Here is a 19295-nt window from a genome sequence, read left to right as displayed (position 1 = left end):
GGATTTAAACAATTAGTGGGAAGAGACCATCATTGGAGGTTTGCCATTGCCTTTAAACAGCAACAACGAATGACACTTATCAATCCTGAGAAATAAATTTAGTGAAAAACAAATTTGAAACAAAATACCAGCGATAGCTACTCTAAAGAGAAAGACAATTCATGAACAGTTGGAAGTCCATTCAGACTTCCACACCTGTAATGAACCAATTTCCGACCTACAAATCAAAGTACGAACAGGGTTCATGTGATGAATGCCAAATGAAAAGCTGCGATACTGCAGTGGTATTTCACAGTAAAATTGCACTATTCCTGGTAATTAACATATAAAAACACCTGTGAAACATCTTTCCACGTGGAACATGAAAGTTTATTGCAGTTTATTGATTGCCCCACATATTGCAGATTGCCAAGAGATGAACAGTTTATTGTCCCACAAAATGGCATTTTAATAGTTATCTGGCATTTTAAATCTGGGAAACGTTCAAAACGTCTGGACAACCGTCTGGATAACCCCTCCATCTTCTATCTCAACAATCCTCTCCAAGAAGTTCTGTCACTCAATCTCTTGGGTCTCACTATCTGCCATGATCTTTCCTGGGAAAACCACATTTCAAATCTGGCCTCCAAAGCCAGTCGCCGACTTGGCATCCTCCGTCGTGCGAAGTCCTTCCTTGGCACACCTGAGCTCCTCACCACATACAAGGCTTTCATCCGCAGCTCAAGGGAATACTGTTCTCCCCTATGGGCCGGTGCTCCTGCCTCACACCTAGCTCGGCTTCACGCTGTTGAAACCAAACCTTTCAGAATCATTGGAATCTCCTGCAATGAAGCTATCTCTGAGGGCCTTTCACTCACTCACCGCAGGCAGGTTGGTGGTCTTTCCATCTTCTACCGACTCCTCTCTGGCCTTGCCCCCCCAGCTCTCTCTGTGCTCTGTCCCCCAAATATTCCTACAGGTCGCACAAGATCTGCCTGCAACCTTCTTATGGTTAAACTGCCAAAATCAAGACTCTCTGCTCACCTTTACTCTTTCATTCCTCTTTTCTCCCACCTTGGGAACAAACTCCATCACTCTATTCAATCCCACTCCTCCCTCCAGGTCTTTAAAACAGCTGTTCACCACCATCTCTTATCCTCCCCCATCCAAAGCCTTGATCTTTTCTACCCCCGTTAATTCACCCCGATCCACTTTTCTGAAATACCAACTTATTTCCTGGAAGTCCTAGCAGTGTCCATGTGTTTATTTTTTCCTCTCCCACCCCCCATCCCTTTCCCACGCCTCCTCCCCCCAAGCCCTCTAACTCCCACAGATCTCCCAATGTCCCTGCTCTCAAATGTTGTACTTGTGTGCTTCCCCCTCTCTCCCCATCTTGTCTCCCGCTCCCTTTATTTCGTCTTGTGTCCGTTGTTTTTTTTGTTTTTTTTTGTCATTAATGTTAGCTCTTGCACGAGCCTTGATCTTGTATAGAAAAAAACAAACAAAAAAAAACGTACTAGAATCGCAAAGCGAGTTGGACGGGTATTGCTAACCAAGATGGCGACACGGCGGCAACACATTTCGCGGGGTATGAGCGTTCCATATATTTTCAGTTCAGTGGCTGCACCCCAGATTAAAACATAGGGGCAATAGCCCTGGCACTCACCTGGTAGAATAAACAGTATAATGCACTGACTAAAGGTATTTTAAAGCAATTTCAATGCTTGCTGGAAGACAGGGCAGCATGTACAATCATACTAACATAATCATCAGACTTTACACAAACAAACAAAAAATACCTAGTTTGGGGGGCTCTTATGAGGCCAGAGCAAGGCCTGCCTTTTTTACGATGAAAAAAGGTAAAAAAATCAAACATTTGAACAGCCTTGGACGTGCACCTTGACCCCATGGCCAAGGCACAACGTCTATCAAGGCTGTCCCAATAACATTACACATGCACCTCAACCCCAAGGGGGAAGCACATGGTCATTCAAACACATGCATCCTGACCCCGAAGGGCCACAATGCATGGTCAAACCATTGGACCACTCCTCTCAATAGGAGTGAGTCCCCATGATCCACTGACAGGGAAATTACTCCTGTCAGGTAACCAAAGTAGGTATGAGGCAACCGCTACCCCCTCCCCCTCCCATCATGTATACCTCCTCAGACCCCAATTTTTCTAATGCCTTGAACAAACATTGGTACATCATGGGTGATTAAAGTTGTGGTGAAGTTTCATTAAAATTGTGTGTGTAGTTTCAGAGAAAAGAGCAAATACCCATTTTGGGGGGAAATCCCCCAGGAGACCCCTCACGGCCCGATTTTTTGTTAATGCCGTGAACAAGCTTTGGTACAACACGGGTGATTAATGTTGTGGTCAAGTTTCATCAAAATCGCGTGTGTATATTCTGAGAAAAAAAAGCACACACCTATTTTGGGGGGCAACCACCTGATACATCCCCTCTGGGCCAGATTTTTTTTTAATGCCGTGAACAAAGTTCGGTACATCACGGGTGATGAAGGTTGTGGTCAAGTTTCATCGAAATCGTGTGTTTAGTTTCAGAAGAAAAAAGCAAATTCCTATTTAAAGCAAAAAACAAAAGGTAGTTGAAAAAAAAAGGAAAAAAAAAGCAAAAAAGCAAAAGAAGTTTCGTTAGTTTCAACTGACGGACTCACGGACGAACAAGAACAACGCACCATCGCATAAGCTACCCTGAACTTCGTTCCAGGTGCGCTAATAATTCATGGTTGCATATGTTGGTCCTGGTCAAACAATATTTTCCCCTCGCCTCGACTCAAGATCGACTGACAATCTTCTTCTTCTTCTTTATATGTTTTCTTCTTCTTCCTCTTTTTAAGCTTTCGTATCCAGGGGTAGCAACAATAGGATATTGTTCTGCTTTTTGGAGGTTTACAAATATATACTTTTTGTACATCGTGGGGACGGTGGTGCGAGTTCGCGTCCATTTGTTGTTGTTTCGTTGCGGACGATGTGCGACTTTGCGTCGATTTGTTGGATATCGTGGGGAAGGTACGATAAGATTGGTGGGTGTGGTGCAAAAAAAAGAAAAAGCGTGGTGCATTTAAATGGGTGTGGTCTAATGAAATGGCTGAGGTGAGGATCTGCCGCTGATGCAATGTCCTCTGTACAGGTGGGCGCAGAGATTTGGAATTCGGGCAGGGTGCCGGCGATAGCTCGCCTTCCCTTCAATGGATGCCTAAATAGTGTGGATGTGTGGCAAGCTTCGCCCCTATTGGTCAGAACCCTTGGAGCAATTGCACATACATACGGCAGATACGAAGGGACAACCAACCTATTGAAGGTGTATTAACCATGTATAATTCAGCGTAGCTGGCGTTCAACCTTCCTGTGTTATTCGTTTATGAAAACGTAATTAATGCAGCACGAGGTTCTAAATTAGAACATGACAGCAAGTTATATACTCTCGTTAATATTTTAAACGCTTTTAGTCCTTATAAGTAAAACGAATAGGGCCTGACCGCTTGAGTGACATGACGTAGCTCGCATCCCATGGCATTCCATCGCCTCTCGTATCCCATGGCTCGCTGTATGAGGGATCCAGATGGCGCCTTTTTATTTATTTTTATTTTATTTTAATTTTAATTCCCCTACTCAGATTATGAGAGATTAAAGTGTCGGAAATTACAAGTTTGTGGAACCAGCAGCACCCCCGATTCTGTCCCTATGGAATTATAGGAAAACCTCATTGTTCTTTGCGTATCATGTTAAAGTTCTGGTGCGTGACGTATATAGAGGTTCGCGGCTCTGAAAACGTCATTAACCTTCAAGAAGAAGTAAAAGGAGCAGCAAGAAGGATTGAGGAAGAGGAAGAAGAATAAACGGTTTTGTTGTTCAAGGCGCATGCGCAGAGTGCAAGTTTGAAGGGCGAGATGGCGGGATTTCGCGGTGTTATGCTTGGGATTCTTGATAAAGGTTTGATTGTCTTTTTATGCGGCTGCTTTTGTCTTTTTGTTTATCTTTGACCTCGTACCAATGATCGGTCCAATTCATGTTCAAACCAAAGACTTATCTTTTTCATTTGTGCTAATCTGAGGTTGAGTTGATCGATATCCTAAGAGTAACACCCGAGCCTACCAAAGTACCCAGTACCATACCATTTGCTATTTTACCTGTGCCACCAAAGATAGGTGGAGGTTATGTTTTCACAAGTGTTTCTTTGTCTGTTTGTTTGTGAACGAGATATCTCAAGAAGTTGTGGACGGATTCAGACGAAACTTGGTGGATGAGTTGTGCAGGTGACGAGAACAAGCCGATTAGCCTTAGGTTTTGGTTCAGGTCGTATCCAGATCTGACATATCGGTGGATACAAAACGTAAACTGTTCAGCCTGGTGTGGGGGTATGTTCTTGACCGTGTACAGTTCTAGTTTTAGTTTGTCTGTGTTAGGCCTAAATGTTCTTTCGTGCCTTTTATAATCACAAGGAAATTTGACGCGGGAGGAGGAGGTGTGTGTTGTAGGGGGTGCATTGGTGGAGAGGGCGAGCATTGGTGGAGAGGGCGAGCATTGGTGGAGAGGGCGAGCATTGGTGGAGAGGGCGAGCATTGGTGGAGAGGGCGAGAATTGGTGGAGAGGGCGAGCATTGGTGGAGAGGGCGAGCATTGGTGAAGAGGGCGAGCATTGGTGGAGAGGGCGAGCATTGGTGGAGAGGGCGAGAATTGGTGGAGGGGCGAGCATTGGTGGAGGGGGCGCGCATTGGTGGAGGGGGCGCGCATTGGTGGAGAGGGGCGCGCATTGGTGGAGAGGGGGCGCGCATTGGTGGAGAGGGGGCGCGCATTGGTGGAGAGGGGGCGCGCATTGGTGGAGAGGGGGCGCGCATTGGTGGAGAGGGGCGCGCATTGGTGGAGAGGGGGCGCGCATTGGTGGAGAGGGGGCGCGCATTGGTGGAGAGGGGCGCGCATTGGTGGAGAGGGGGCGCGCATTGGTGGAGAGGGGCGCGCATTGGTGGAGAGGGGGCGCGCATTGGTGGAGAGGGGGCGCGCATTGGTGGAGAGGGGCGCGCATTGGTGGAGAGGGGGCGCGCATTGTTGGAGATGGGGCGCGCATTGGTGGAGAGGGGGCGCGCATTGGTGGAGAGGGGCGCGCATTGGTGGAGAGGGCGAGCATTGGTGGAGAGGGCGAGCATTGGTGGAGAGGGCGAGCATTGGTGGAGAGGGCGAGCATTGGTGGAGAGGGCGAGCATTGGTGGAGAGGGCGAGCATTGGTGGAGAGGGCGAGCATTGGTGGAGAGGGCGAGCATTGGTGGAGAGGGGGCGCGCAATGGTGGAGAGGAGGCGCGCATTGGTGGAGAGGAGGCGCGCATTGGTGGAGAGGGGGCGCGCATTGGTGGAGAGGGGGCGCGCATTGGTGGAGAGGGGGCGCGCATTGGTGGAGAGGGGGCGCGCATTGGTGGAGAGGGGGCGCGCATTGGTGGAGAGGGGGCGCGCATTGGTGGAGAGGGGGCGCGCATTGGTGGAGAGGGGGCGCGCATTGGTGGAGAGGGGGCGCGCATTGGTGGAGAGGGGGCGCGCATTGGTGGAGAGGGGGCGCGCATTGGTGGAGAGGGGCGAGCATTGGTGGAGAGGGCGAGCATTGGTGGAGAGGGCGAGCATTGGTGGAGAGGGCGAGCATTGGTGGAGAGGGCGAGCATTGGTGGAGAGGGCGAGCATTGGTGGAGAGGGCGAGCATTGGTGGAGAGGGCGAGCATTGGTGGAGAGGGCGAGCAATGGTGGAGGGGGCGAGCATTGGTGGAGGGGGCGAGCATTGGTGGAGGGGGCGAGCATTGGTGGAGGGGGCGCGCATTGGTGGAGGGGGCGCGCATTGGTGGAGAGGGCGCGCATTGGTGGAGAGGGGCGCGCATTGGTGGAGAGGGCATTTCTGTGTGTCAGTCCGTCCGCGTGTCCGCTCACTTATAATTGCCTACAGGTCACAATTTTAAACCGATCTTCATGAAACTTCACCAAATGGTAGAGTTAATGGTCCGACATTATCCTATGTATATTTAAGGTCAAAAGATCAACATAGGCCAAAAGGTCAACCACTTTCTTCGAAAATTTCTAAAATCCTCAATTTCCATCCGATTGACTTGAAATTTGAATAGGATTTACATATCAGCTAATTTAATTCAACCATCAACTATTTTTGAGATCAACATCGGCCAAAAGGTCAACATACGCAAAAAGGTCAACCACTTTCTTCAAATTTCTAAAATCCTCATCCGATTGACTATAAATCTGAGGAAGATTTGCATATCAGCGAACTGAATTCAACCTCCAACTATTATTCCCTTTATTCCCTTTAAAATTTGTTTTCTCTGCAACAGTTGGTCCGATGGACACGAAAGTTTCAGCATAGGAGCACCTTATGTGGATTTTTTAATGATAGTTATGACATCATAGGTCACGTTTTACTGCGCCATCTTGGAAAAACTGAAACACTTTGCACCTCTATATCTCTGAAATCGTTCCATGGAAAACAATGAAAGGTGCTTCATTGTAAAGTACTTCGCATGTGGAATAACATTTGTTAATGATGATGTCATAGGTGCCTTCCTTGTGACATTATAAATCGACAAGTAGAACGCTTGATCCGATCAGCAGTTTGAAATTTATTGAGCGTGATCTAGGGATAAATTGGTCAAGGAAAATACAAATTGATGACGTCATCAGTCACGTGGTGTGGCAGCCATATTTTTATGGCGTAGTCGAAGGGCAATGCCGTCTGGAACAGCGTTTGTTTGTCTCCGGTGTATGTATGCCCCTCACAAACGTCCACCAATCAGAGCTGAGGATCTTGTCACATGACAGGAGGATATCAGATCCTCTACTCAGCAGATCCAAGCCGGGCTATGCCATTGTTAGACTATCGGTCTTGTTTTTACAATAAAGAGACGAGCTTAGTTGTGAAATTTCAGGTCAAATTTGAAGCATCGTCATTGTGCATGTCACATACGTGTATGCCTTTACAAGTGTTATGGGTTCCAAAACAAGTCTTTGATTATAAAGAAAAGTTGACATCTTGATTACATGGCTACTTTGATATTGAAATTTCTTTCCGACATGCTTTCTGAAAAATATTTTACAATGTAATGCTTACTATATATATATATACATATGCTTACAGGTTGGGCAGATGCGGTTTGGGAGCAGGACTTCACAGATGTACAACCGTTGCGCCAACGACAGGCCCAGCAAGTGTTCCTGGGTGGCATGGCGGCACTTCAGGAACTTGTCGTATGGCTGCAGAGAATCGTGCAAGACAAGGCTGATGATGTCTCGGTGCGTGTTGCCAAGCCCACCTTTCCCGCGTGCTCCCCACGCTCCTCCCTTTCCCCTGAATAGTTTGCGCTGAACAGTTTACGCTGAACAGTTTACGTTTTGTATACAGCGTATGGCAAAACAGTTTTCCAACTGGTGGGCTGGATCTGCATCCGGACCTGAACTAAAATGTAATCGGCTTGTTCTTCGAGTTATGAAGCCATTCCGTGTTCGGCTTGTTCATCTACCCAACTCGTTGACCAAGTTTTGTCATAATCCGTCCACAACGTTTTGAATTTATCATGCTATACAGTATCGTATATCGCTTTTGGCTCTATATATCCATGGTGAAGAATCACTCAAGAATTCTTAAAAATATCTTGTATCCCAATCTGGATTATGATCTTCACCAAATTCGAAATGATTTGTCCTTGTCACACACCCAACCTGCCCACCAATTTTCTTCCGATTCCGTTCATAATTTGAGATATTCTGCTCTTAAACCTGATGGCCAGCTTGGGCATGTGATGAGGACAAATTAATTTTTTGATTTTTCAAAGATTTTTGGTGACTATCTGGATACATGATTTTTTTTTTCAGGTGATTCTTCACCACTGAGAGATAGGGCTAAAAATGATACATAGCATGATATAAAAAATGTGAAGCATGACAAAACGTAAAATGTGAAGCCCAGTGGTGGTGTGACGTGCTCTACCCGAGTGCTGAACTAGTTTTTCTATAATGATCAGACATTCACATGTACACACATACACATAATTCCCTCGTTTTAATACATCGAGAAGCACTCATTCCCACCAGGAGTGGTCTCGAGATGGGTGGGGGGATAGTGGAGCAAAAAATTTTGAGCTGTGCCTCATAATCCCTGCTCTCTGCAGCAGGGGTCATCAGTAAACCACTTGCGATTTTTGGGCCCACACATGTGCCATGGGGCGAGACAGCTCTCCACCTTCACGAGTGGGAGGTGAGGGGGTGGGCTGGTTTGCTGCTGCCCATGACCCGACCCTGGGCAGATTATGGCTGGAACGTGTGCACATTTTGGTGGAGATTGGCCCAGCTGTTTTCAATTCTATTTGGGATTTAGGAACACACACGCGCGCGTACACACACCTTATTTTACATGGTAGGATATAACATCTATGTACGAGTTTGTTTAACAATATTTGTTGTTAATTTTCACTATCCTATTCATTTCAACCAATGTTCCATTTCCTTTTGCGCTGCCTAGTTTGGAAGCGAAGCGCACTTTGCTATTAAAGGAAACAAATATATGGATATCTCGATACGATTATGATTGGTCCCTTTCCTCTGTGTAGAAATAATGGAAGTCTATGTGTTAATGAAATTCAATCATGCAATTCTTACATTTTTCTGCAGGATATTTGGAATGACATACAAGAGTCAGGAGGCTCCCAAGAGGTTCTTGTGGCCTTTTTACACCACCTTGTTGGTGCAGGACAAAAGAGTTGTGCCTCATCAGATAGAAAAGAACGAGGAACTTATGCGGCAGCAGTCTACTTCCTCCTGCTCACTGTTCCAGGTATTCATCCTTCCACCAGTATTAAAGCTTATTTGTTGCTAACTTTAGTATTTTTGTGTCTGCCAGCTATATATTGTAAGCAACTAGTTTTTGATGGATAACGGTTGTGCGAGGCATAATTGTCCCAGAATCAGTGTTGGCCGGGTTTGAATGCCAGAGGCAGGGCCTTGTTTCCGCTCGAAACATATGGCAGCTGGCTACGCTAGCACGTCTTCCCACCAAGACTGCAGATGGCATCTTTAGGCACCTGAAACGATTTCATACGAATATTGAAAATAATAATTGCAATGAAAAACAGCAATTTGCAATGAAATTGTTATGCACACACATAGCTCCTGGGCACAAACTGTGATGGTCCCTGGGAGCCTCCTGAGCGAACAAAATACAGAACACTTACTCTTTGCATAACAAGAGTCTAACAACGTAGTCTAACTATAGTCTAACAACGGCATATCCAGGCTTGTTTGATACTGTAGTTGAAGAGGATAGTATGACCTGGGTGGGGATACCAGTTAGCAAATAATGTAAGTATTGTTACGGGTGATGGGGATGAGGACCGGAGTCACAAACGTCTCTCCCGACTAAGTGGGTTACGGGGTGACTAATGTCAGCGACCCTAGGTCCTATCCACAGCCTGCCAAGCCGAGGCCCGCAAGCTGACCGAGCGGTTTTTGGAAGCTTAAACTTTTGGTTTCATGCAAGGAGTAGAGGTTCTCGAGGTTAGATTGTCACACTGTCTGCTCAGGGGACCCGATCTTGCAAGCCGATCAGCTTGTAACCCGATCCGAAAAATGTCAAACAAAATGAAATACAATCGATTTACTTCAAAGAATACAAAATGATACAATAAGTAAATCATATAAGTATGATGATGGACTTAATTAATTAATAATGACAGACTGAATTAATTAACACAGGCCACATACAACTGATACGAAAGGCCGACACAACATCACACACAGACTATCTAACCCAGGGTAAGGAAAAGGAAGCAAATAAAAAAAAGCAATATTCGCAGGGAATTCAAATAAAACGGGATATGAGGATGGGAATGGAGTGGGGTTCAGGCCTGTTTGAAGGGCAGCTTCATCGACACTCGTCAGAGCAGGGCTTGGCGGGAACAAAAATTCATCGACGCCCGTCAGAGCGGGGCTTGGCGGGAACAAACGTGAATGGACCATTCTGTCATCACGCTCTGTGATTCCTTTCTTCATTGATCCTTTTCCTTTCGTCGACCTCTTTCATGCAACACAGCAAATGCCTCAGCTCAGGAAGTTCATCAAGGTCGACTCCGTCATATTGCGCACGCAGAGCCTGTTCACAGCATGAAGCATGTAGCGTTTTCCACAGAGACCCAAGAAGCGCCTTTTTCCACAGAATACGCTCTTTTTCCTTTTTGTCCACCTGCTTCATGGACACTGAATCCTTCATAAGGTTCGTCGAGATCAAGTCCCTTACACCAACACACTCAATGAAGCCGTTCACGCCACGAGCAAGGATCCTTTTTTACCGCACCGCGAGTGGCTCTTCTTCTTCTTCCTCCTTTTCTCGCACTTTCTTGCTTGAAAGAAAAAGGGTTGGATCCTTTTCAAAGCTGTTTTTGTGCACCACCACCAACAGTCAAATCACGTGGCGTAAAGGGAGTGGAAATGGGGTAAACTTTAAGAAAAAGGAAAAATAAATATGATAAGGTCCTATTTGGGGATCCACAGCTGAACTGGAATTTCTTATGCAATACACCCTCAATGACATGAATCGTCTATGCATGCTTTGTAAACAAGTGACATTCCCACAAACATAACAGTATTCAATTTTTTGACTTCAGGCATGGACAGCCAGTTCGTGAATGACTTGGAAAAATGGAAAAACGACGAATGGAAAAATGATGAACCAATAAATTCCCCATTCCTGTGGCACCTTTAGTCGAACGTCAGTCATTGACAGCAGGTTCGTGAAGGACATCGACAAAAAATGTACCCAGTCTGAATGTTGCTATATCCATTCAATAGTGAAACAACAAATGGGGAATCCGTGATTGACACGGATGGAAACCCGTAGTCATTGCCTCATTTTGATTTACACTCAATATCTTTATATTTTCATTCCAAACAGCTTCATTCATCATTCCAATCACAAATTAATAATATAGTATTAATATATCAAAATATAATGTTAAATCACGATTGTATTGAGATATTATCAAACCAGCGAAGCGTCATCTGTTCACTTATGGATTCGGGACCAAGGTCCATTTTGATCTCATTTCAAAATCATAATTGTCTTGAATAATTTCTGAAACCTTCTACCTACCTTATGACACCCGCTGGGACTGTAGTACATTCCACAGAAGGTTATTATATTTCCTTTTAGTAAAATGTGCAACTGTAATGGTTACTAAATGCTGTCCTGTCATGTGACCAGATCCTCAGCTCTGATTGGTGGACTATTGTGAGGGACATACATACATAAGGACAGACAAACACAGTTCTAAACGGCATTTCCCGAAGGTTTACGCCATTAAAAAATAACTACCCTGGTGATTGACACAGATTGAGTTACAGACAGTGGATAATGGGGAGGAGTGTGGGGGAAGTAGAATCGCAGGAGTCTACATGTGGTGGAAGCCTGGTGTTTGCCCTAATGGTTAAGGTGGCTGGCTTGAGATCTTAGGGTCCTGAGTTTGAGCCCCTGTCATGCAGTTGAAATGACTCCAGGTGCGTTGATTCGGCCTGTAATCCTTCTGAGGTCAGCAAAATGAGTACCAGCTTACTTGTAGTAATAAGGGTGTATTACACCAGCGGCACAGCTCACCCAGCTGTACAATGGTCCATGGCTTGTATCACTCCACATCTTACAAAGTGCTATATTGAACCACTATGGCACCATGGAAACAAAGGACATAATCCTTACTCGCCTTACTACAATTTGTGTGTGTGTGCGGGCGTCACATTGCTACTTCTACAGTTCTGGGCCGATTACAATCCAGACTTGCTACCTAGCATTAGCATGAACTCAATTGGTGTATAGGGGTGTTTTATCTTTGCCGGTGGTATTAAGGAGAGGGAGGATGCACATATTTTCCATGTAAATATTATCGTGTGGCGCCACTCCAAGTGGGAGAGGGTTTTCCAAGTCCCCAACCTTTACAGTATAGTGTTCCTGTCTCCGCGTTTTCATGTGTAGCAAGGTGTTTTGAATTGCACAGTGAGAGGTATTTTGAATTACACCTTTGATTAACTAGCGATAATAACCCTCGGTCAGGCCTTCTGGTAATAATAGTAACTAGCCGAAACCCGTGGAACATCCACGGAAGGGAGGATGTGGTGTATGGATAGAGTGTACCATTATGGATGGCATAGGGGATTTGCTTGTCCGAGTAAGAGTTAGGAAGAAAGATCAATTTTCACTTGTGCAAAAATGCTACTCACAATTACATCGCCTGTGCGTCGGCCTGTGATTGAGCCAGAGAGTTGGCCTGTGAGTCAACTTCCTTTCCAATGTCTGCAAGAATTGAAATACTGATTGTGAATGTGTAAAATTATATGAAAGAAGAACATGCATATCAATAGACGATGCCATCGAAAAGGAGAGCAGCTGTCAATAGAAAAGGATGTCTGACATCAATTTGACATTATTGCACAGGAAATGACAAACAAAGAAACAGTTCATTTCCATCGGGTAATATTACGATGAGAGATCAGCCGATACCTTTATTATGTCCATCAGCATCCATGGCACTTAGAAAAAAAACGCAGCATCAGCCAGCCGCAGCCAACTATCACGTACCGTCTCGAAGTCAATGCCATCCTTTTATCTCTTCGTATACAAGTACAACTCACTGATCGCAACGTCACTCCATTTAACTTTATTAAAATGACGATAAAGACGTGAAACCCGTGGAACATCCACGGAAGGGATATCGTTCATCTGTTTTCAGCTCGTTATCTTTAAGCTTCCTTACGTCTCGCCACCTGCTACACCTCTCTGAGTTACGAGGATTTATGCAACGCACCCCGAGTATCGCAACGTCACTCCATTTAACTTTATTAAAATGACGATAAAGACGTTTCCTTATACAGTGAAACCTTGACTTACGAGTGCACCAACTTACGAGTTTTCCGAGATACGAGCCGTCGCTCGGGCGGTTTATTGCTTTGAGATGCGAGCCGAGATCTGAGTTACGAGCTTACGCCACCCGCCACCAAGTGGGTTCCGGTCACGTGGTTATCTTGCCGTGCAAGCATCTCTGCCGTATATCGCTGCTGCTTTGTTTTCGCATTTTGGTTATTTTGGAGCTTACGCCACCCGCCACCAGGTGGGTTCCGGTCACGTGGTTATCTTGCCGTGCAAGCATCTCTGCCGTATATCGCTGCTGCTTTGTTTTCGCATTTTGGTTATTTTGGAGCTTACGCCACCCGCCACCAGGTGGGTTCCGGTCACGTGGTTATCTTGCCGTGCAAGCATCTCTGCCGTATATCGCTGCTGCTTTGTTTTCACATTTTGGTTATTTTGGAGCTTACGCCACCCGCCACCAGGTGGGTTCAGGTCACGTGGTTATCTTGCCGTGCAAGCATCTCTGCCGTATATAGCTGCTGCTTTGTTTTCGCATTTTGGTTATTTTGGAAAATTTCTTAGTTTTAACCATGGGTCCTAAGAAATTGAGTGCCAAGGGCAGTGCTGAGAAGAAGAAGAGGATGATGTGCTTGGATATAAAACACGCAATCGTCGAAAAACATGAGCGAGGTGTGCGTGTTGTCGACTTGGTGAGGCAGTACGATCGTAGTACTTCTACGATATGTACGATTTTGAAGCAGAAGGAGTCGATAAACCGAACTTTTGCCGAACTGATAGAAGCCGAACGATACATCCCCCAGCAAATCTTCAACTATGACGAGACAGGGCTCTTCTGGAAAAAGATGCCGAAGAGGACGTATATAACGGCAGAGGAGAAGAGCATGCCAGGCCACAACTTGTTCAGAGTGCCGGCGATAGCTCGCCTTCTCTTTGTGGAAAACACGGTGAGATCCTTAACATCCAACAACTAATGGGACGCAAACGGGGTGCCCAGTTTAGCGGTACACACATTGATGAATCACCCTGCCTGTGATTCACCCATGACAGGTTATAGCTGGGTCGGGATTCAAACCCAGGCTGGACAGTTTAGAGTCAAGTGTGCGTACCTCCAGTCCAGGCCATCCTGCCAACTTGTATGCTGCATACAGGTGAAATATAAAGCGCGAGATATTTTTATATATACTGTATATTTAAAAAAAAATTGGTGTGGTTTTTGGCGGGCTGGAACGGATTAATAGCATTTCAATGCATTTTAATGGGGAAATTTAATTTGAGAAACGAGCAAATTGAGTTACGAGCTCGGTCACAGAACGAATTAAACTCGTAAGTCAAGGTTTCACTTGCAAGAATGGCTTGTATATCCTAATTTCAAATGTTCAAGGGAATAAAAAAGCTTCCTTACGTCTCGCCACCTGCTACACCTCTCTGAGTTACGAGGATTTATGCAACGCACCCCGAGTATCGCAACGTCACTCCATTTAACTTTATTAAAATGACGATAAAGACGTTTCCTTATATATCCTAATTTAAAATGTTCAAGGGAATAAAAAGACCATTTGGTTCACACCACCCATCACACCACTCGACTGTCCAATCAGCGGACGGCTCGCATCGCCTACGCCCAGCAGACGCCAATACGATGGTGTCGTAAGATGGCGTCGTATCGGCCGATAATCGGATGCTTTTGGGTCCCAAAGTCGGCGAATTCAGATTTTTCGCGTATGGCTGTACGTGATAAACAAAGAGCGCGGTTCGTAGATGGAAAATGCATTAGTGCCGTGGGCATCGGGTCACTGGGTGCGGCGTAAAAGGGATAACAAAGTCGAGTCCTTACGGTATTATTATATAGATAAAAGGATTATTTTAATAAAGGAGATTGGTTGTGTGGGTCATGTGGCCCTCAAAGCTAAATGAATCTTTTTGGTTGTAATTATGCCATGCCATATGAAATAGGTTTCCTCAGTCAAATATCCATATTTGCTCATAAACATGCATTGATGCATTTACACCATACAGTATATACAGATGTGGTATTGTATACAGGAATACAAATATAAAAGTTGAGATACCACTGCATTAAGCACGATATTGGTCAAATGGGAGCTCCAGGTAAAATCCCATAAGGCATTGGTAGATTTGTTTTTGATTTTGTGTTGGTGTGGGCTGCGGGGAGTTTCCACTACAGTGTGTCACACTCTCACTCCCTGAACACTAGGTGGCATTTCTCTATTTAAAATAAAATTGTTGGGAAAACCTCTTCACATAACAAATTTTTGATATATCGATCGGTTTGCAGAACATTATCTGGTCATGAAAACAATATTCTACTACAATGGCAAGGTTCAAATGTTTGAAATGGTGAAATACATTACGATCAAGTGGTGAAATACATTACGATCAAGTGGTGACGGTACGTCTCCATTGTGTATTTTGTGTGCAGGAAGTGTGGCTTATAAGGTCTTCCACCCTGTGATGCTGGAGCGTTGTGTGGCCATGCTGAATAATTTGCTTCCACAGAAGGATAGCCATAAACCACGGCAGAAACCTGTGCAAGGAGGCAAGAAATCACGTGGTGCTACAAAGCACCCAGCATCGGCAATGGAAAGAGATGACAGAGAGCACGATGAAGAAATGGATGTTGATGATGATGACGATGCGAGTGATAAAGAGGAGGAAGTCTTGTCTCCTTTAAAACTCCAAAGGTTGCGAGAGGCATTGAAGGGAGCTCTACAAGCACTAGCTCTTCTACTTCAGGACTTCCCTTTGAACGATCACCCACAATGTGTGAGCTTACTCATAAAGGTATGGTTGGAAAATATGATTTAAGTCCTTGAGATGTGTTGAAGTAACTTCGTCAATTTTGGAATCTGAAGTTAAATTGAATTTCCGCATTTCTTTTCCGCAAAGAAGCATTGGATGTTTTTACATTTGCTTAAAGTTATACACCCACTCCCTATGGCAGCAGCAGGAAGGGTCATGTTATTATCCTCTCTGGGGTATATAGATTACAGTAGATCTCTGCTCTGGTCCGTTAGTCTGTGGTGGACAAGATAAGCATAAAATGCCTCAAGCACGTTGGGATTCCTCCAGATTTCTTTCAGTTTTGTGTTAAACAGCAGTATAGCGACTGCTTAAAAAGGTAATATGTGTTTGTGGTTTATAATATTTTTTTTACTTCTGGTAGGCATGCTTCCCGATATTCCACAATCGGCTATTTATTCACATTAACGCAGCGTTTATTTAAGGAGGAAAACCCCCTTGGGAAGAAGGGTTGTTATTGGTATTTATATTGTTTCGTAATAACATTAATATTATGTTATTATCATGAGTGTTATTACTTTGTTATTAGAAGCGGTCTTGGAAAAATGCCATGATTAATGATCTTAACACGGATTTTTAGCGTAACACCGATTTTGCCCAAGGTGGAAAGCCCCCTTTGTGAGGAGGGCGAATTAAGTCTGCTACAACCTTCATTGTGTGACCCTTAGTCCTCCTGTCAAGTTTGGTTGAGATTGGATAAGTAACGACCGAATGCATCACAGACAAGCAGACAGACACTGAATTGCGGGTTTTAATATGATGTTTTGTGGAGTTTTATACATTATATTTCTTTCGAATAGCATTATTTCACATACTAGTATAAAAGCCTTCCAAAAATGACTGGTTGGAACAGTTTATTCGACGGCACAGACTCATGAGCATGCCAAAGTCTGAAGCTTCGGCCTAGTGCCAGGTGTGCTTGTATGTTTTTTTATTAGACATCCTGCAGATGTAAATTAACACTCATTATACTCTGCGTGTGTTGCACAGCACGTGCAGCGAATTTAACCTTCCTGCCCTTCTATTTACATCGTTATTGAAAAAAAAATGCTTCTGTACACCACCCTTGAGGCTTTGTTTGCAAGCCACCGTCTACAATATTCCAATAGAAGAGACATGATTACTCTTTTATGGAGAATGTTTTTCGAGTTTGTTTTATCCTCAAAATAGACCGTAGAGAACACACATTCGGGTTAAAAGATTGGCCTTTAAAACCCGACTCAAATTGTCCTTGTGTGAAGGGGGACAGACATCTGTACAAACACACAAACTGCCATTGTGGTTTTTTATGGTTGATGGTATTGCTCATATGATAAGTCAGGTGGGAATATTAAAACTTTTAAATTTTCAGTTTGAAACTATTGTTGTGGATATGAGAATGTTTTTAAAATTTTATTGTTGTGGTAAAATGTTGTTGTAAAAGGTTGTTGTAAAATATCACCCCTCCTCCCTCCGTTTGTGGTTGTATAAAGGTCAAAGGGCGTTCCCGTAGTTAGTCCATAAAACATACATGCAGGACACGATATATCTTTTTTGACAGTTATATCCTTATTATGTGTATTAGCGTAAGGCTGTGTCTTCCATTAATTGAAATACTCCATTGCACCAGTGAAAGAGAATAGATCCCCTTTCCTTCCCATCCCCAAAATCTCCATTTCATATTACATCCCCTCTCGTCATTGCCGAGCCTCGATTGCCCATATTACCTCCCTTCCAATTGCCTTCCGCATTTTGGGCGGTTTTCTTCAACCACCATTGGCCACGAGGTAGGGTTGGGGAAGAAAGGCGTGTCTCCACCTCGTCATAGAGGGGAGGAGTGAGCCAGCCCCACTCGACCAACCATGAGCCAGGGGTTTGGCTAGAGAGGGCGGAGGAAGAGCGATCGGGGAGGTTCGCAAAGGTTGAGGGGCGGGGGCCTACATAACCCAAGGCAGGGCGTGTCCAGGAGGAGATGGGTTTTTACAGAGGAGAGCAGAAGACAGAAAGGCAAGGAGTTGGTCTGAGTTGGTCTGAGTCGGTTGCCTGAGGAGGGTCAGTGGTTGCGTTGGTAAGGAGTCGGTGGTCAGTTGGTTGCGGTGAGGAGTCGGTGGTGAGGAGTGAGAGAAACAAGAAAGAGTTGAGGGTTTGGACCAGACGAGTGGGACAAGGCCTGGCAAAGCACGTGACGAAAACAGCAGCCAAAACAGCAGCGTGGGGCCTGGCCTGAACGGCGGCTGCTAAACGCGCCGGTTGTGCTGCGGGACCCCCTTGGACCTCCCTCTCCCTCCAGCCATCCACATCCTGCCATTCCTGCAAGTGCAATTCCCCGCATGAGTCAGTGTCTTTTGTTTGTTCTGTCCTGGGAATAAGTTAAGTCTGTAGATAAGCTAAAATTTGCACTGTGTCTCTAATCCTTCTGTATATTATTTTATTATCTTTCCTTCTCCTTGGTTACTTTGAGCATGTAAATAGTATGAATAAATTTAGTGTTATTTCCAACCTTTTTTTCTTCTGCTTCTTCTTCTTCACATCCGTGTCGCCTTTGTCTTTTCCCTATTGACTAGCTGTGGTGCGATCCGGCCAAAGTCCTGGGTGAATCGGGTGAGCCAGGGATCCTGTTAGGTCGCGGCAATACCAAACCGCTCGGTAACTAACATCTTAAACCGCGATCAGTAACAATTGGTGTCTGGGAGTGGGATTCGGAGCCCGAACCAAAAAAAAAAAAAAAAAAAAAAAAACATCTAGAAAAAAATTGGTGAAAAATTTGGAGCGGCCGAAATTTGTTTTGTTTTACAAAACCTGAACTTTGAAATCGCGCCATGGCTGGTCAAGGCGATCGGATGTCGGTGGGGGAAATAGACGGGTTAGGGGTAACCCAGGACTTAGGGAAAGAAAGGGAGGAGGAGAGCAATGAGGAGGCGGTTGTGGGGGTATCAGGCGCACGAAATGGCGTCCTCGTGCACGTGGGTGTAGCGGCACCAAATTTAGCCGCGGCCGTGGTCGCGGCAGCCGAGCCAGAGATGCCAATGAATTTGGACCTGTTTATGAAACAGATGATGGCCTTTATGGTAAAAACAGACGATAATTTCAAAGGGATGGAAAACAGGATAGGAAACCAAATGGGGGTAATGAGGGACGAAGCGAGGGGTACCGGTGAGGAGTTAGACAAGAAATTTGGGAAGTTAGACAAAAAATTTGAGGGGTTAGACAATGGGATAAAAGAGGTAAAGAATGGGTTAACGGGGGTGGAAAATAGAATGGCTGCCCAGGAGAATCAGTTAGAGGGGGTGAAAAATGGGTTAATGGGGTTAGAAAATAGGATGGAGGACAAATTGCGGGAAATAGGGGAGCAATCCGCCCGGGAAATCGAACAGATGGGGAACCAGATGGAGGAGATACGACGAGGTGTAAGTGAGGAGGTCTCTGGGCTACGCGAGGAGGTAAAGCGAGGTGAGAAGCGTATGGAGAAAGAGGTGAGGAATAATACGGCAAAGTTACAAGGGGGAATAGAAGATCTGACGGAGGAGGTGGAACAGCTGACAGAGGGACAAACGAAGTTAGTGGAGCAGGTTCAAAGGAACACTGCAGTACTCGGAGGGTTAAAGGC

At 45.1% G+C, this 19295-nt stretch overlaps 1 protein-coding gene across 2 annotated transcripts in view; it reads left to right on the top strand.

Moving 5' to 3' along the window:
* Window positions 1-3739: 3739 nt before the first annotated feature.
* The window catches only part of NCAPD3 (non-SMC condensin II complex subunit D3), a 181100-nt gene continuing 165544 nt past the window's right edge, over window positions 3740-19295 (top strand). For both annotated transcript variants that reach the window (XM_068110014.2, XM_068110012.2), the window contains exons 1-4: window positions 3740-3937; window positions 7124-7278; window positions 8653-8815; window positions 15330-15691. In XM_068110014.2, coding sequence (XP_067966115.2) covers window positions 3895-3937; window positions 7124-7278; window positions 8653-8815; window positions 15330-15691 — 723 coding nt within the window. In that variant the 5' untranslated portion in view covers window positions 3740-3894. The remainder of the gene's footprint in view (window positions 3938-7123; window positions 7279-8652; window positions 8816-15329; window positions 15692-19295) is intronic.

Source organism: Myxine glutinosa, chromosome 3, assembly GCF_964187855.1.
Source record: "Myxine glutinosa chromosome 3, kmMyxGlut1.1, whole genome shotgun sequence".
Lineage (NCBI taxonomy): Eukaryota > Metazoa > Chordata > Myxini > Myxiniformes > Myxinidae > Myxine > Myxine glutinosa.
The sequence above is the reverse complement of the archived record's forward strand: the minus strand, read 5'-3'. Positions and strand labels throughout refer to the sequence as shown.